We start from the raw sequence: 20002 nt of genomic DNA on the forward strand, positions 1-20002 counted from the left end.
GTCAGTGAGTTTAACATCTGGCTACCATTCGATCCACAATCGAATGGGCAGACGGAGCGGAAGATACAGGAGGTAGGATGCTTCCTGAGATCTTATTGCCATTGCCTCCAACACAGCTGGAGCCGGTATCTTCCCTGGGCGTAGTATGCTCAAAACTCTCTGCGCCAACCTACCACTGGCTTAACACCATTTCAGTGCGTACCCGGCTTCCAACCGCTCATGTTTCCCTGGTCAGGAGATCAATTCAGAGATTCCAGCTGTCAACCACTGGTTCCAGGAGAGCGAGAGGGTCTGGGACTCATAAGCACATGTCCATCATTCTACCAGTGTCAAACCCTGCAACTCCACCCACTCGTTCAAACTCACCAGAGTATTGATCAGATTTCATTAAAAATATTTTCATTTGTGTTCCAAAGATGAACCTATTCATCTTATTATTATAGAGTCTTATTATTACTTTTTAAAAGAACAGATATCCCATTGTCTACATAAGTAGTCATAATACAAACATTTACACAAAAATCTGAAAAATGTTAATTACCAGATGTTGCACAACAGGACGCTGCTTGAAATGTCAAGCCAACCACTTATGTCCTGCTCACGAGTGAAGGCGTGTTGACGCCAGCAGAGTGAGAGGCTTTTGGGAAATGAAACGCCAGATAACTTGACTATGTATTGCCATTTATTTTATTATTATATACAGCAATGTATATCTGTCATTTGAAAAAAAGAAGAAGAAAACGAGTAGATGATGATCATTGCGTTTTCAAAAGCACAATGTACAAAATTGCACAGAATATACAATAATATAAAAAATTCAAGACAAAACACATGATATATTTTAGGAATTTAGGAACTATTAAAAAAAAACTATGACAGGGAGCTCAAGACTTTATTAACGCACAATGCAACATTGCAGCTACAAACATATTTCCCAATGTGATGTTGTAATTTCCCAATGAAAACTAAAAGCTATCTTATCCTGTGAGATGTTTGATGATAACCCTGTTATATCAAAAAGCTTAAATAAGGATGCATGATATATCTGTCTGAGCCATTATCATATTTATTTTTTTATCAGTATTGGTCTGAATTGGCTGATAACACAAGCCGACATTTTATCCTTTTCAGTCAGTTGATTTTTTACGCCAGGCAACAAAAGCACTGAACTGTTATTATCTTTCCTATCATTCATGTAAGATGTTACAATGTCTGATTTCACTTCTAGATGAGAGATTTGATTGTGAACACTGTTTTTAAGACAACAGACAACAGAATATATATATATATAGGATACAGTAGTGGCTAAAAGTGATGTCCGGAGGGGATATTTGTTTTTAGTGATCCTACAAGTTCGATTAAACCATCAAAATATGAGGAAAATATTTTATATATTTTAAATAAAATTAAATATGAAGGAAGAACAAAACACTAAACTTTGTTAAGGTATTTATCAAACAAAATTATTTGGCAAAAAACAGCTAACTACAGCTACAGTTGCTATTTTACAATAAAAAAAAAAAATGCATAGAAAAACAAAAGGTTCACAGGAAAAATCATACATTGACTACAATATAATCAGTTATTAATATTCTGTTGGTTTTTGCATGGTCATAATTTATTTGTATGACAGCCTGGCTGGCCAAAAATTATGTCCGCACAATTTGGCATGTTTCAATGCGTTATCACAAATAAAACAATTGACTTTGAGCACAACTACACAAAATGATTACAAAATCTTGAACAAATTTGAACAATATCTGAATAAAGGGTGAAGATGTCAATATCCCAAGGCCGGACATCACTTTTGCCCACTACTGTATATTATCAGTCAATGGCCTTGGTAAAGTTGCATCCCTAATTTTGAAAGAAGCTGAAATATGCAGTGCCACATGATCTATGTTTTAAAGTACAGTACTGTTGGCAATATATCCTGCCAACAGCTAAACAACACGCAACTTACATGAAATACAAAAGTTTGAAATAAACAAACACATGAATATGTTTTACAAATAAACCATATAAAGTGGGGTCCAAAAGTCTGTAAAATAAAGACGAAATATGCACAATTTATTTTTGCCTAATCAAATAAGCGACTTTTCTCGAGCGATTTTCTTCTTCCACTGAAGCTCAAGATGCTCTTTATATCATCTCAAATCATGCTGGAGAACATCGACGTCAGGATCTAGATCAGTTCATCTCATGATCATTCTTATGTTGCAAAATAGAAGAACTTTTGAACCCCACTATAGCAAATGATGAAAAACCCCTCTGATATCAGAGTCTTTCATTTAATCATTGCACACTGATGAAACACGGGTCTTTTCTGGCATTAGAACAGTGATGTAAAAAAGGCAGATACATAGAATAACGTACTAAACTTAAGGAGGGCGATATGGAAAGATATCATATTGTTCAGTCTCTCTACATATAGGCTCGTACTTCTCCCCGCCTGCTGCAGAGAGTGGCCATACTGTTTGGTCGTAACAATTTGGGATTGATCTGAGCTGAACAATCTTTCAGAGCGGCCTCTTGTGTTAGCTTCCCTCTCCTCCGTTTACTCGCGCTTTGCTCTGCCCTTCCGCTTTCTCCTCCCGCTCTCAGCCACTGCCGGCTTCTCGTCCATCTTGGCAGCGTTTCCATTACTAGACGTCAGGGCTCCATTAGAGGCTCCGTTATGAAGGGCTTTGCCGGGTTTGGACGCGGTCTCGCGGCGGGGCTGTCGACGGTACGTCTGGTAATAGAAATTGCCAAAGAGGATGATGAAGGTGAGGGCGTATCCAATCAGACACCAGTGCATCCACTTCGGGAACGGGCAGTCAGAGTACAGCGACAAGGCCGTGTGGCCAATGGTGACGTGAAACTGGATCTGTGGAAGAAATTAAAAGATACATGATAACTCATAAGTTCCCAGAGCCTGATCATTGGTTTAGACTTGACTGATTTTCAGTTAGGGGCAGTTTTGAAAAATGAAACATCTTCAAAGTTGTTCTACAGCTCAAAAGTTTGGGTTTGGTCTCTTAAGCTGCATTTGTTTAATATTGTGTAATATTGTGAAATAGTATTATCATTTAAAATAACTATATTGAATGTGAATATATTTTGGGGCCAAGCACCAAAGGTTAGTTTTCTTCTTTTTCCTCCACTTTTGAGTCTATGGTAGCCCATAGAGCTGTTGTTTAATATTATGAAATTTGGCACACTGATAGAGGACAGTCTCAACATTAACCACAGCAATTTTGGAGCTTTTAAAGGGATAGTTCACCCAAAAATGAAAATTCTGTCATCATTTCCTCACCCTCATGTCGTACCAAATCCGTAAGACCTTCGTTCATCTTCAGAACACAAATGAAGATCTTATTGATGAAATCTGAGAGATTTCTGTCCCTCCATTGACAGCTACACAACTACCAATTTAACGCTTCAAAAAGTTCATAAAGAGATTTTAAAACTAATCCATATGAATCGAGTCGTTTAGTCAAAATTTTCTGAAGAGCCTCGTTCGCTTTATATGATGAACAGATTGAATTGAGGCTTTTATTAACATATTAACATTCATCAGCGCACACATCAGTTGTGGGAAACGGAAGTTCAAGCATGTTTGCTTTATTGGTTTGCTTGAACCAATGAGGATCATTCTCGTGTTAGCACGTTTGAGCTTCTGTTTATGTTCGATTATCAATATGTGAATAAAATACTAAATTAAATCTGTTCATATAAAGCGATAGAGTCTCTTCAGAAAATTGTGACTAAACTCCTCAGTTCATTAGGATTAGTGGATTAGTTTTATGATCTCTTATGGATATTATTTACATAAGTCCAACGGTTTTGGAATGACATGAGGGTGATTAATTAATGACAGAATTTTAATTTTTGGGAGAATTGTCCAAAATCGCACTTATGTTTATGCTAATAACTTTGTTTCCTCCGATTCCATGGCGTTTCCATGACGATTTGACTGCATGTTATTTTCCGGCATGAAAATCACTTATAACTTCTAAATGTTTTGTTCCAAAATCATAAAACTGGTCTCTTTTGATTCAGTGCAGCATAGCGAGTCGAATGATATCCAATTTTCCCATATCGGCCATATTGGGAGTCAGCTATTTTGAATTCGGTCGTAAAAGGGTGTATTTTACGAATGCATTAGCTAATCGTTGCTAAACTCGGTATGTTCTAAAACCCTGAACGTACTCAAAAAGTTTCAGAACAGCGCCACCTTCTGGTCAAAATGTATAATGAAATTTGCTATAAATAAAAATGCTAATAGCCTTTGATTATTTTTGCCTAATTTAATGAAACTGTTGATAGATTCCTTGAGACATACCAAGAACAATGATACCAACTATGTCAAACTTGTTGTCCACCATTTTGAATTTCTTTGAAAACCTACTTTTTCGAAGTGTTGGTCCGATTTTCACCAAATTCGGCTTAGATCATCTTCGGGCCATGCTGGCAAAAAGTTATTATAAGCTTTTGGATTGACCGAACCATTCTCGAATAAAGCATCAACAAATTTGATGGCATGATGCCAAGCTGATTCTGAGGCTGTAACTCTGCAAAGCTTCAGCATATTGACACCAAACTCTGTATGTGTCATTTTATCCTCACACTGACCACACAACATCAATTATGTAACAGTGCCACCTATTGGTCAATCATATTTGTGGTATTGAATTTTGACTAAAATCTAATAAAAATGTCTTTAATTACTCATTGTTACAATTGGTCTGATGCTCCCAGCCATGTTATATGTTAAAATGTAATTTATTCCTGTGATCGGAGCTGAATTTTCAGCATCACATGATCCTTCAGAAATCATTCTAATATGATGATTTGCTGTTCAAGAAACAGTTGTGCTGCTTCAAAAAACAGCATTTATTTGAATTAGAAATCTTTTGTAACATTATAACAATTTGTAATATTTACAACAATTTACTTCACTTCAATTAAAATAATTTGTTTCTTTCCAAAAAAAAAAAAAAAAAAAAAAAAAATTACCCAAACATTTAATCAGTAGTGTAGGTTTTATCTATATTAAAACATTTTTCACATGTCCTGGAAAGTCATTAGTCACATGTCGAACATAATAAAGCTACTAAGGTGAAAATTTATGGCATTTTTGATGTTTAAACAGTTACTCTGCTTAAATGTTTTTGGGAAAACTGAACTGTATAAAATGCTTGATAGTGTGATGGTAAAGACAGCGTAAGCTGCATTCTATAAATATAAAATAAATGGAAATTATGTATTTTTTACTTCTTAGGGAAAAAAGTGCAAAGAAAGAATCATTTTCAGTTTAACAGTTTTTAAAAAATGTATTACAAAGGGGAAGTTATAATAATAAATAAATGATACTGAAGTAAAGAATCCTCAAGTAAATTCTGGAATGATGAAATGATGAAATTCTGATGATAAAAATTGGGATAAAACAGAATCATATTTTTTTTCTGAAGTTCCCCTAACTGAAGAACCAACCTTGTATTCCACATCAAGTCTCAAAAGCGGCACTTGTTTTTTCACACATGCTTGTGAACACGTACCATTTGGATGATTGTCAGATATTTTTTCCACCACAGATACTTCTGTATTTTTGGACCAAATGCGGCCAGCCCATAATACAAGTACATCAAGACATGGATGGCTGCGTTCATATGAGCCCCGAAGAATGCTGCAAAACAGACAGATGCACATTCAGTCCATTTCATATGAAGATTATCAGTACAATGTCAGATTTGATCTGTTATTCAGACAGATTTGTTGTAATATAGCACATGAATCATACAGAATGAACAACTTCTATGGTGTTGTTCTTTTCTGAGCTTGACAGACACGGTCTATATTTCTCATTTGTGTTGTTGTCTATGTGAAATATGTTTCTGTAGCGACTTGAGGGATTTTTCTATTCCTGTGCCTGTGTATTTAATACTTACACTGTCCACCGGCGACCCATTTGATGCCAATCCACCACAGAGTGAACATGGTGCAGTGGTGATAGACATGCAGGAAGCTGATTTGGTTGAACTTCTTACGTAAGATGAAAAACACAGTGTCGAGGTATTCCACACCTTTAGAAATAAAGTACCACCACAAGGCTGCTGCCACCTGCCATCAAAAGAAAAGATGTGTCTTTACTCAAGTATCATACCCCCGGTTTCGCAGACAAGGCTTAAGTCTTGCCCCAGACTACAAACCATTATTTTATTATATTTCAGCATAAACATACATTGCTAAACAGGTAATAAACATTATCTAGCTAACATTTATCATTTATTTGGGGCTGAAATGTTATGTTACGTATATGAAACAAGCAAAGTATTTATCATAATGTACTTTAAATGACATTACAAGTAATGTCAAAAAGATATCAGTTCTGCTGTTGTTCATAAATACCAGTAGTGATGTACAATGAGGGCGTTGTCACGGAAATAGAGTCATCAGTGTCCCAGTGTGTAGTGAGCCAGCATCCTTTACCGTCCAGTGCCCGAATTCATGAACGCGATATATTGATTCACGAGCTCGGGAGCTGATTGTGACGCCTCAGGGTTTCTAACTATGTTATCATTTGTTCCCATGGTTACTGATTATGTTCTTCACCTGTTTCTTGTTCAGTTCTCATTATCCCGTGTATTCAAACCCTCAGTTTGGTTCTCTCTTTGTTTAGTGTTGTCTTTGTGTTACAAAGCAGTAATTACATTAACAAATTACATTAATTGAACTAACTTTTTTCGAACTAGCCAAGACGGTTCGTCTGATTTTCACCATATCATCTTCAGACCATGCTGACCAAAAGCTTTTTGAAAAACCCAACTGTTCTCAAATAACATGAGAACGAAGTTGATAAAGAGCCTGTTTAAATGGATTTGAGGCTATATCTCCACAACACTTTAGCGTATTGAAACGAATCTTGGTACATGCCATCATGACCTGAGGCTACATGTAGCATTTCGGCACAGCGCCACCTACTGGTCAGGAGTTTTGAAAATGGCTGTGTTTGGCTATAACTTCTGAACGGTTTGCTCCAAAATCATATAACTGGTCTCTTTTGATTCAGTGCAGCATTCAAAATTTATAATAAAATTTAAAAAATGCTAATACCTTTTGATTCATTTTGACTAAATTAATTAAACTTGAGACATACCGAGAGCAATGATACCAATTATGTCATATTTGGTCGAACTTGCATAATCAGAAACAGTAACGGGTCCTGCTCTATGGATTTTCGTCTTTGTTTTTGTTATGATTAAAGTTGTATGGCTGCTAATAGATATCTTGCTCTTCTTCTTGTTTTACCAGTTGTGACAAGCAGATTGCACATTTTAGAGAATTACATTATTTGAAAGCAAAGTTTATAAATTTATACTGAAAAATAAGATTATTAAAAACTACATTTGCATTTAAAATGGTGCATGGCCTAGCAAAAAAAAAAAAACACTAGTATCTGAGCATGAAAGTCAGATGGTGTTTGTGAATGTAATAATGTGAAGTCTCAGAGTGAAACCGAACTCCCCGGTTATCCCACTCCGGGAACACTCTTTAGTGTATCGAGTAACTGGAGAGCAGAATTACGTGTCCAGTTTCAGTGCCGAGTCCGGGTAACATTGTGATCCTATGTGGGAAGCACACTCACCCTCACTTCATTGGGATCATCTGAGTAGTCGACGGGCTGGCAGATGTAGCTGTAGTTGGCCGCCCGTGCTGCAAGGAAGAGCTGGAATAGAACAGGTCATAATTGACATCTGGACTATTTCATTGAGGGAATGGCACTGAATGTGATGTAAAAATAGTTTGATCTGAGCTGCGATTGGTATAAAGGATATTTCCTATTCATTCGTTTCTTCACCTCATGCATAAGAGAGGGCGAATTTAGATCTAGGACTAGCAAAGTTTCTAGATCTAGTATGAAAAACTAACGCTGCATCCCAAATCGCATACCATCCATCCTAAATAGTATTTGAAATTAGAACTGGTGTGTCCCAAATCGTAGTATTTGTAAATGAGTATTCCAAAGATACCTGGATGGTCTACTATTTACAGTCAAGCCTCGCTCAGACTGTCAGTGCAAATCCAATCAGATTTAGCAAGTGTGAACGGCAGAAGGTCACATGATATTACATTTTTACAAAGAGCTACATTGATATGTGGTTTGAAATCCTATTCAAATCGAATTTCTGGAAATCCATTTCAGTCTGACTGATCTGATCGTGTTTCGCATAATTTATGTGAATTTCTTACGCCACGTAAAACGTAAACGTCAGACGTTGTCATAGGAAACATGCTGAAAGTCGAATGAAATATATATATGAATAAAGCGGCTCTAAATAAGACAACATCTGTATTGCAAACCCCTCCATGTTGCAGTTGATGTTGTTTTTGACATATAATTATCAACTATGGGTGTAACGGTACACAGAAGTCATGGTTCGGTACATTCCTCGGTTTTGGGGTCAAGGTTCGATACGAGTTGGGTACATTTACATGTCCGTCCCTCTCCCCTCTCCCAGATTTCTGATTGCTTAAGAGAAGGAGATAAAGAGCCTACTTCACCTTTCCATGAGGAGACAGTGAGTAAAGCGGCACCTGAGGCTTCCCATTTCCAGAACACACATATTTCATCACTGGACTGAACTGGTGAGACTTATACGAGTCACGACACAAATCGGCACAATGCCACATGATTCTGTCTAATTATAATAGCGGAAACAACTTAAAATACTCCATCATTTAGTGTCATACAGATAAGAGTAAGACATCATTCGAAATCATTGTACACACAATAAAAACAAATCATTGTGCTTTTGTAACATAAAGAAAACAATCAGGATGCCGCTTTCTGCCGTCTCGGTTCCCTTTCTGTGAAGTTTGTGGACACAAACACAAATCGGATCTGAACAGTTATAATTTCAATAATTTCAGATCAGATTCCAGTCACACAAATAATCGGATTTGGACTTCGATTTGGAATCGTCGGATCCGTGTATACACTCTAACGGCTAAAAAGGCCCACAAACCACTGCGCGCTGGACAAGGATTCGATTACAACTACAAACATGAATGAATAAAAAGTGTTAAAAAAACTACAAACATGGCGGATATACGAGTCCAACGGTCATTGTAAAAAAGAATACATTGATTTTATTGATATCTAATCAATAAAATTGAGGCAACAGATTACAAGCAATATTATTAATTAAATTTAACAAATTAGAATTGAGTAATAATTAATCAAATTAATTCATTAAAAGTTAACCATTTAAAATGAGTACAATTTACAAACTTTCTTTTATTGCCAACATTGAAGACACCTGATGTTAACAAGCAGAATCACTGAAGGAGAAAACCATAATTAAAGTCACCATTGTGGAGATCAGTGTGTGTTTTAGTTGGGCTCTTGACCCTTAAATTATTAACTTTAAGTTTTGTTTGACTGCTGTACCTGAGTTATAACAGCCAGATGAACAAATAGAAAAGGTGATCTGATGGTGTTGGTTGTGTTTTAATATAATCATTATTCATCATTTGACCTGAATCTCTGAACTCATATAGAGTCCAATTTATGAGTTAGGTTAACTTTATTAATTACAGCAGCATAATATTTTTAGCCTTTTCAATGAAATACAAATGATCAAATCAATTAAAAAAAAATTATTTAGGCACACACAGACATCAAGATTTTGCGTATGAATCTCAGCAATGGTGACAAACAGATCACCTCTGATCATAAGCTCATTATTTATTCATGCAGCAATGCATGATGGGAGCCATGAATGAGTTTTGATTGGTGGAACCCAGAATGCACTGCAACATGCTTTATAATTGTCACCATTGTTGAGATTCACAGGCTGATTATTGATGTCTGTGTGTCTCTTTTATGTGTAAGAGAAACTTTTTAGAAATAGCATTGCATAACACATAACACAACCCTAACATTGTAAAAGTTAAAAATATTATGCTGTAGAAGGCCAGTGCTGCTATAATTAATAAAGTTAACCTAACCAAATTGGACTCTATATGAGTTCAGTGATTCAGGTCAAATGATTGTGAAATAATGATTATGTTAAAACACAACCAACACCATCAGATCACCTTTTCTATTTGTTCATCTGGCTGTTATAACTCAGGTACAGCAGTCAAACAAAACTTAAAGTTAATAATTTAAGGGTCAAGAGCCCAACTAAAACACACACTGATCTCCACAATGGTGACTTTAATTATGGTTTTCTCCTTCAGTGATTCTGCTTGTTAACATCAGGTGTCTTCAATGTTGGCAATAAAAGAAATTTTGTACATTTTACTCATTTTAAATGGTTAACTTTTAAGGAATTATTTTGATTAATTATTACTCAATTCTAATTTGTTAAATTTAATTAATAATATTGCCTGTAATCTGTTGCCTCAATTTTATTGATTAGATATCAATAAAATCAATGTATTCTTTTTTACAGTGTAAAGAGGTTTGGATAAAGGGTTTGAGTGATTTAATAATCAGTTTATAACCTGACGAAAAGATATTTATTCAATGATATCTACATAATATTTCATCTACAACAGCATTGTGAACTTTTATAAAAGTTCATTAACTTTTAAATGCATCATTATGCAAACACATGAGAAGAGTCTCCGCATGAAAGACCCACGACTGAAACGAAAAAGGATGCAGCATAAGACATTATGGTCTATGTTAATAAACTTATGGTGTATGGTAATAAAAATGGGAGTTTGCAAAAAATAATGAGCAAATGAGCAATAAACCAAAACAATATAAAGTAAGATTAAATAGAATCTCATCAGCAAATGACAATTTTCACATTTCAATCAATGTTGGCTGATTTAATTAATTTCTCAAACCTGACTTCTGACCATCATGTATTCTGTCCAAATGAAGTTGATGTTGCTGAATCATAAACACCCAGAGAGATGGTACAGTAGTTACAAATCACTGCTAAATATAGCAGTAATGGTACATGTATAACAGCTAGCACGAGCACCACTGTACTGCAGTTATTTGGCGCTGATGAATATGCAGTTTCTAATAAACGAGGTGTGTATTCATCATAGGCAGATTTAAACTGAAACTAAATAATCATTCTCAAAAAGGATAAATGCAATAAATATGTATGCATGAAGCATAAAACCCCTGCTGAGAGTTTGGGTGAACTCACCTCTTTGAAAATGAAGAAGTTAAGGATGACCATGCTGAAGTTGTAGATGATGAGGGTCTTCCTCAGCTGGAAGGCTTCTCTGCCCTGCATGTACTTCGGTCCCAGCCAGAGGAAGAGCAGGTACGAGGAGCTGATGGCCAGCGTGGGCAGCGGAGAGTCCATCAAAGGCCATTTCTGCACACGCTTGTCTACAAACAGACATGAGATCCCTTTATTGCGGTTTTATCTGTAATCTACAAATGTCTATAAAATGCACTTGCATCAGTTTTTCCAGTTTCCTGGCAAATCATCACATTAGAATGATTTCTGAAGGATCATGTGACACTGAAGACTGGAGTAATGATGCTGAAAATTCAGCTTTGCATCACAGGAATTAATTACATTTTAAAATGTATTCAAATAGAAAACAGTTATTTTAAATTGTAATAATATTTTACAATATTCCTGTTTTAACTGTATTTTTGCAGCCTTGGTGAGCAGAAGAGACTTTTAAAAAACATTAATTAATTGGGATGTTTCCAAACTTTTGACAGGTATTGTATCTATCCTACTTCTAGTCCGATCGATAATTGCCAGCATTGTAGACTATAATTTCTAACATTTACATTCGTTACAGTCTGTTCTTGTTCACCAAAAGTGAAACCTGCAGTCGCTCTGTCTTATGGTCAAAATCTAATAACAGGCCTTTCCTGCTCCCGGCTTTATTAATTCGCATGGATATCATGCATCACATTCAGATCACTGAAGTCAAGACCAGTGTACCTGCAATAGTGAGACTCCATTTGTAGAATTCCACAGTGTCGTTGATTATATGCTTTAAAATATCCATCGCTGAGACTCAAATCTGAATGGTCTGAGAACACATAAGAAAGATAAGTTGGTGCAATGGTAAAATAAAACACACAATGGAATTGGAAAGCCATGTGGCCATGCTTTAATACATTGGTGTGTAGTTTGGGAAAGGTTTTATTACAGTGATGGTGGGGATGGGAAAAGGCTTTATTGTGATGGGGAGGAGGTGGGGTGTAATTCAGCATCAGCACAAAGACTAGAACAGCACGTGTCAGCAGCACAGATCTGCTCAACACGATCTGAATTACAATGGTAATAAATGACACATTATTCATGAAGAGACACACTTGCATCCGGTTGAACACACTGTATAGGCCAATATGAAGGTTTCGGTCAAATATGTCGTTGCATATCAAACGCCATCACAGCCTCTCCCAAATCACCATTAGAAGAACCAAGAAGGCTTTTATTATTAGTTCCTCTAAATGACGACAGGTTAACGAAAGATGCGAGGCAAACATTCAGGGATCAATCGCGCAAACGTTTCGATGCGGCAAACGCGCAATATTGCTGCGTTTACAGTCTATTCTCTCTTATACCCCTAAAATACTTAACAACATCACAGACTTCACATTAAACTGACATTTAGCGTCGTTCCCGAATGCGGTAATGATGATTTCCGTTCTTACCGTAGCGAGATTAAAATCTCTTTCTAATGACATTCAGCGCAAGGTCGCGCGATCCCGTTATTCCGTGCTGTGAGGAACACCTTCTTCCCGGATTTATCCGGATCTGCTCAAAGGCCTGTGGCTGAAACAGACGGCAATAAGAGCATCGGTGTGTAGAGCATCCTAGAGGGTTACTGGCATCACTGCGGCTCTCGGGTCGCTCCCCTAGACTCTCACAGCAATGAGTGAGCGCGGCTCAACTGCGCATGCGCAGAAACAGGTGCAATCCTCTTGATTTTAAAACCTTCAATCTCTAGTCTCTGCCCTCAATATTTGACGATGTGAGGTCTGATAAAACACTAGTGACTAGAGTAGACAATCATTAATGATACTTTTATGTGAAGTGCAGATATCTGATGTATATTAATATATATATATATATATAAGTATTGGGTTGGCCTGTTTAATTTGGGCACATGATTAACATAATTTAAAGAGGCTAGTTGATAAAAAAAAACTGTTGTGTTCTCATGCTTGCCCAAATTCATTAAGCACTACATATCCACCCTCACATAAAACAGGCAGAATAAAAACCCTGTGTTTATAGTTCATTCTTGAACGCTAATAACAGTGATAACAGGGAGAGCAGAAGCCATTTTGTCTGAAATGTTCCCAGCACTAATTTTATTCATTTAGCTCATTAATTTGGTCCAATTTATTAGCACTTTAAGACAGTTTTTATGTAAATTTACTTTAAAAATCACCTTTCCAAAATGTAATGCACCCTGCATAAAATAACGTTTCATTTGTTTCATTCATTAATTTGCTGCTTTAGCAATCAATTTCCTATTAAAGATGAAAATTAGTTGGTAGCAAGGCTGTAGCCCCTGGAGACTTGGCCCCCATATAGAATGGGAGAAATTGGGCCGCCTGGGAGCATAATAAAATCTCAACTCCTAGAATAAAACTAAGAAGGGCAACACATTTTTTTCTGCCAGGCTCTAAGGCCCTGTTTACCTCTGCTATTAAGATGCGTTTTGTTCGATCGGATCACAAGTAGACGAGGGAGACACATTCCCGTTTACACCTGGTGTTTTAATCCGTCTCTTTTGTCCACTTTTAAACATTTCTGTCATAATTTCTTCAAAGGGGAGGATCTATGGGTGGATAAATGTATGGGCTTTCAATCTAATGGACAAAATAAGCACACGCATTTACATTTGATCGCGACCGGAGACGATGGAAAAACATACGGAGATCATCAGCTTTTGTCTCTGCTCTGACAGCCACAAGACCAGCCGAACGCTGTGAGTGTGTGTTAGAAATCAGGAATGGTGAGATAATATTGTGCTTGGTACGTTTTTCCATCTTCAAATCAAACTTGGGTCTTCAGTCGACAAAGTTTAAATCCCGTCTGGCTAGAGCTCTTCCCATAATGTTCACGCATCAGGTCAGAAGACGGAGAGTAGACGGTCTTTTGTGGCTGTTTGAACACATTCGACCACATGAGCGTTTACACTACGAAAGCAATCCGGTCTGCGTTTTCGACTGCCTCTGGAAGTGGTCGAAAGTGGATAAGCTTATAACATTTTAGACCCCGTTTACACTGTATTTAGTGTCGTCCACTTGTGATGCATATATAGTAAGTTCCTGATGTTCACAAGAGAGCCTAGCCCTAATTAGGCCTTATCAGTGACTGAGAGTGGGTAAAAAACGTCTCTACCTCATTAGCCCCACGGGGGAGAGTCACAGAAGTAAAGAGACCACCAGAAAGGGAAAGAGAGAAGGGGGTGAGAGCTTAATTTTATCCAGCTCAATCTCCCGATTTTTCCTTCTTCCTAGCCAAAATCACGGCCCTGAGGTCCAATTACAGCTACTCGGAGGAGGAGAGGCTCGGCCGCCACACTCGCCTTCTGTAGGAAGGAACTTCTGTCTCAGGTACTCGTTCCCAGAGAAGGACGAGAAAGACCCAAAGTCTTCGAAGAAGCCTGAAACGGCGAGGGATAAACTTCTTAAAGGCAGTGGACTGCACTCTCGCCTCCCTAAACTTCTCCACCACTGCGGAGACTGGGAAATCGAGGATGGCGGTCTTATTAATTTCCCCGATGCACGACAGATTAAGCCTCAAAATGCTTCTCCACTACCACTATATCTGCCATGGAACGGCCAGTTGAACAGACCGCCTGCTAGCGACTGCCAGGAGATAGACCCTCGTCTTGGTCCAGGTCTTTAAGAAGGTCAACCTTCGATCTATCGATCTGACCTGCCACCGCATATGATTTGCCAACCAGCCTCGATGTTGTCTGGCACGGCTTAGATGGGAGAACGGGAGCCTTCAAAGATGAGGATGTTCCTGGGTAGAGATAGCTAGCCAAATTCTCTTAAACCCGAGGCATTCGTGCATAGCCCTGTTTCCTCGATATTTGCGTAACTCGAATTCAAAGGGACTATGCGAGCAAACTAACCGCCCACCTCAGTGTAAAGGTCCGGGAGACATGGAAGACTTACAATGAGACAGATACTTCTCATCTTATCAACCAAGTGAGACTTCGCACTTCAGGCTGGACCATTCTAGACTGAGTCAGGCCTTGGCTCGAGTCATAAGCTCCAAAAGTTTTATATGAGGTTTTAGACTTGTCTTTGTGTGTTTTTTTGTTGCTGAAACTGACTAGTTTCTCTGAAGAAGCAGCGAGCAAAAACTCCCATTTATCGCAAAAAAGTTTTTAGGCTTGCATGAGGTGGTTTTTCAGGCAATTCGAAAAAGAAACATTTTGCAAAACTGCAATGGAAAGAGTTTTTGCACATTTACAGGTCATCTGACGTAGATGACGCGGTGTGTTTGGCCAGAATACGAGACAAAGTTCTTTATTAAATTCATAAAAGACAAAAGAGTTACAGGAATTCTGCATTCTACCTCGAGAAATGCCACAATCAAGACCTTGAGGCAGATATGAGGGAGAAACACCCAGAAACACCTCATATGAGCCGCTCTCAAGTACAAGGGTCTTTCCTTGCCATTAATGATTGGATAACACACATACTGTATGTCTCCTTGGATTAATAATAATGGCCAGTGCAGTGGCTGGGATATACATAAACCTACCAACGTCCGTTGCCATGATTTTTGGAATGACTTAACGTGAGAGGAAACATTTTTTTTTAGTCGCATAACATCGGTTAATGGAAACGCCATCATTTCGCATTTAGAAAAAAAATCGCAAAAGTAATTTCAAATCTGTAATGGAAACGCACCTACTGCTTTGTTACACAGCACCTACACAAGCGGCTTCCTGAAGACAAAGAAGCTGATGACATGTTTGCAGGCACTTCATTTATCCGCTCGGACGTAATGTGAAGTATTGGAGTGAAGTTGCATGCGTCTCAGACACTGGGTTCAGCATCAGCAACTGAAAGGGAACTATTAGATTAGATATAGGCTATGAATGCATATGTTTTGTAACTATTTTCCCCTGTTGGAAATGGATTTGGGACTATATAAGGTGTGGTACCCAGCAACCAAAATGTTTTTACAACTTTTTACAATGTTGTATTTTGACCAGTAAAATGATGAAATAATGTAACCAAAATAAAACATGTATTTCATTGAGAAAATGCCAACCTGAAATGTTTTATAAGTAGTAAAGTAAATATCATATGTATTTACTATGAAAACAAAACCAGAGCAGCCTGCAACTTTTGTGAATCATTTTATTTACATGTCAAAATAACATAATCTGCACTTTGGAATAATTTAAAAACAATGACAATACCAAAAGACAACTAAGTTAAATCTTCTATGGCATAACATCAGCACAAGTATCAGATTTAGTGGTATTAAAATTGGCTTAAAATAGAAGTTGCAGTATTATTTTCTTCCCTATATGACATACTGTTTATCCCAGGGGGCCAATGTTTCATAAAAAACTGAAGCTTCCCCGGGCGCCGCCATTGATTAGCGGACCATCACCTGCTGTTAGCATTTCATTGACTCCCATTCATTTTGGCGTCACTTTGACAGCGAATAACTTTACATCTGAGGCGTTTAAAGACTCCATTTGTCCATTATTTCTAAAGAAACACGAAAATGTATAAAAGGCTCCATTACCTTGTAGCTTACGTTATGGCCCCATAGATGCAGTTTTTGTAAAAATAGGCTAACGATTGTGTCATAACCACGTGACTCTCTGTCGCACAGTAGAGAGATTACCGTATGGACAGGAGGAGAAGCTCACAGGCAATCGGGGGGACGTGGAGGCAAAATGACAAAATAATTAATCAGAATACCTAGCAAAAGTTGCTCCTGCTCCTAGCTCATGGACAGCTCCTACTCACACTCTCCGTCTCTGCAAGTTTCGGAAGGGAATGATTCAGATTTCTCTTGGCACAGCTACTAGAAGACAGACGGGTTGCTCACGTCACATCTACGTCGTCAAGCTCAGTTTGAGTCTGCGCAGTCGCTCAGCCATCAGGAAGTGAGTGCTTCTAATTGACTTCACTTTTCTCCGTTGAATCCAATGGGGTCGCTGTGTCCGTTTCTTTTACTGTCTATGGTTTATCCGAAACAGCTTCTGGAACAAGAAAACATGAGGGCGGGACTTTAGGAATTGATGGTTGGATGGTTGTGGTTTGCTATTGGTTGATCTCATATGAGCATTGTGTCGAATTTTGACCCCGCCAAATTATTACCCCCCTAGCATTGGTAGGTTAAGGATTAGTAGTGGGGGAGGGATTAGGATTAGGGGTGGTGTTAGGATTAGGCAATCAGGTACTGACTTCAACGAGGGGGGAAATAATTTAGCAGGGGGTCGAGATTCGGCACAACACCGGAACTTTTTTCCCACTTCGAGCACTGACTACAAATTACCTCAACTAGAGCATTATTATGCATACACAAAAATTAAAAAATGATTTGAGATTCCTCGAACAATTAACATGCAACATGGCTATCTTATACTCAATGCTACTGGTAATATTAAATGGTCATTATAATACAATAAAGTACAGGATGTGCTCTCTCAATTGAAAATCTGAAATAACACAGAGCAATAAAGCCAGAGATGAACAGTGTTTTAAAATGTATTGTCATAATATGTGTCCTCTTATGTCAGATTCTTAAATTTAATCAATAAATTCAATCATAATAAAAAAGACACTGTATGGCCATTACCAATTAAATGAAACCAGTATCAACAAAATGGTTTAACACATACTGTTGGGCAGTGATGTAGTGGTGCCTGGAGAAGTGGGTATACTCTTAATTTATGCCCCCAATATTTTTTTAAGCGTCCCAGCAAAGGATGAATGCTGTGTGTTATAAACAGTGACATGTAATACTAGTCTTGCATATTAGTTCACCCCAAAATGGGCCAGTAGTATTTACACATTATCACTTAACTTTTGCTGCTTGACTTCACAGATAAAGGATCATTATGAAATTAATATTAGCCACAGAAAAGGGGCAGTTTTTGCTATTAATAATGGCTTTTAATTATTTATTAATACAAAATAATTATGAATTTTGAGTGACTATTCCTTAGTCCATCCACATATGAAAATTGGATAACTATTCAAGGGATCACTGCATCAATGTCTTTACTGGGTGCAGGGGCATACGCAGGATTTTATAAATGCCGAGGTCCCAAAAATTATCTTGCTAGGGATTTTTTGAATATAGATTTTCCTGATCTCGACATGTGCATTTTAAGGTGTTTTGAAGGCCAAAAAAAATGGACAACAGTAGCTTTAAAAGCATGTCAGTGGGCAGTAGCATTAAGTATTTGATCAGATATTTTTAAACATGAGAATCAGTTTAAATGTCGCAATGAATGATCCACACTACAAAATGGAAATTCAGAATGTTTATGCTTATTGTTGACAGTACACAATCACATATTCGAAACGAGAATGGTCTTAAATAAGAAATGATTCATGGATTATTTTGCATAGATGTTACATTTCAAACAAATGCCAATGCAATCCAGCTGTGTCCAGAGGCATACGAGCAATTAGTATGAGCATCAAAGATCAGTTTCAGCTACTTTCTTTCCTAAATTAATCAATGTTTTTGGACTAATCTGTTCATTTAATCAATGGTGCAATTGCTCATTCATAAAGACAGTCACTTGTCGCCACCTTCTGGCTTAATGATGCAAGTTGCGCAAACACAGACAAGCGGAGTGATACAAACAGTAGCCGCGTTTCCATTACAGATTTGCGCAAATGTTTTGCGCTATTATCTAAATATCGATAAAAAACTATTGCGAAATGACGGTGTTTCCATTAACCGATGTTTTGCGACTAACGTCCTTTTTTCTCTCGCGATAAGTCATTCCAAAAATCACGGCAATGGACGTTGGTTTATATAATATCACAGCCACTGCATTAGACATTATTATTATCAATCGAAAGAGACGTGGCGTGTTATCCAAGCATTAATGGCAGGAAAGACCCTTATACTGCGAACGACACATAAAGCCTAAGCAGTTTCTGGGTGTTTCGCCCTCATTTCTGCTCCGATCTTTGATTGTGGCATTTATTTGAGATTTAGAATCCAGTATTCCTATAGGCTAATTATTGTTTCTTTTATTAATTTAATAAAGAACTCTGTCTCGTATTCTGTCCAAACGATCCATGTAGGCTACTTTTGTGTCACCAAAATTTTAATTTGAACTGGCTAGACCAACTGCTGCGCAAAAAAGTAAATATCGACGAATTTTCAGATTTTTTTTCAGTTTATGACTTTTTGCCCCTTTATTAAACATTTAAAATATTCACAAATTAATATGGAAAACATGTCGATTTTACTGGTTTTCTAAGGCCAAATTAGAACCTGGAATTGATGTTTTTCCCGCAGTGCTGAATGAGAAGAGCCATTAATATTATTAATAAACTATTGTTTTGGCTAAAATCACATCTCCATCTCCGCTGTTAAGCAGACGGATTACATAATCAGAAGGTATTAGCCTTCGATTCGAATTTGTTCGTTTTAAAGTGGACATTTCAAGCTTTAGCCTACATTTTGTTTCAGTTCTCGCGCTCCAGTTTACGGAGATCATGAAAGTGCGTCTGATTGTTTTCTTTTATTTTACAAAAGTGTAACCGGTCTGCTGCCGACCGCTGTCACGATACTCTTTTTCTCTGCGTTGTGTTTAGTAAGGACCAGGACACTGTTACTGCGGTTCATCACAATGACGATGTTTATTCACAGTCACACCCAACATGGGCTTTCACCAACTGAGGATCTGTGGATTACAGCAATAAAGTTGATAAAACGTCGTGTGAGCATCTCACTATTGCATCACCTCTCCCCAGCATGTGCAATGCGAACTCAATGCAACAATTATGCTAACTACACATAACATTAACACTATATAGAAAATA

At 37.5% G+C, this 20002-nt stretch overlaps 1 protein-coding gene across 1 annotated transcript; it reads right to left on the reverse strand.

The window, feature by feature from the left end:
* Positions 1-669: 669 nt before the first annotated feature.
* elovl4a (ELOVL fatty acid elongase 4a) lies at positions 670-12869 on the reverse strand. The gene is made up of 7 exons (XM_084088468.1): positions 12644-12869; positions 11925-12015; positions 11163-11350; positions 7631-7711; positions 5934-6105; positions 5544-5671; positions 670-2869 (listed from the first exon to the last, which is right to left on the reverse strand). Exons 2-7 carry the CDS (start codon positions 11989-11991, stop codon positions 2558-2560), a joined length of 948 nt encoding a protein of 315 aa, XP_083944594.1. The 5' UTR covers positions 11992-12015; positions 12644-12869; the 3' UTR covers positions 670-2557.
* Between the last annotated feature and the right edge of the window lie 7133 nt (positions 12870-20002).

This window comes from Abramis brama (genome assembly GCF_963993115.1).
Source record: "Abramis brama genome assembly, chromosome: 17".
Lineage (NCBI taxonomy): Eukaryota > Metazoa > Chordata > Actinopteri > Cypriniformes > Leuciscidae > Abramis > Abramis brama.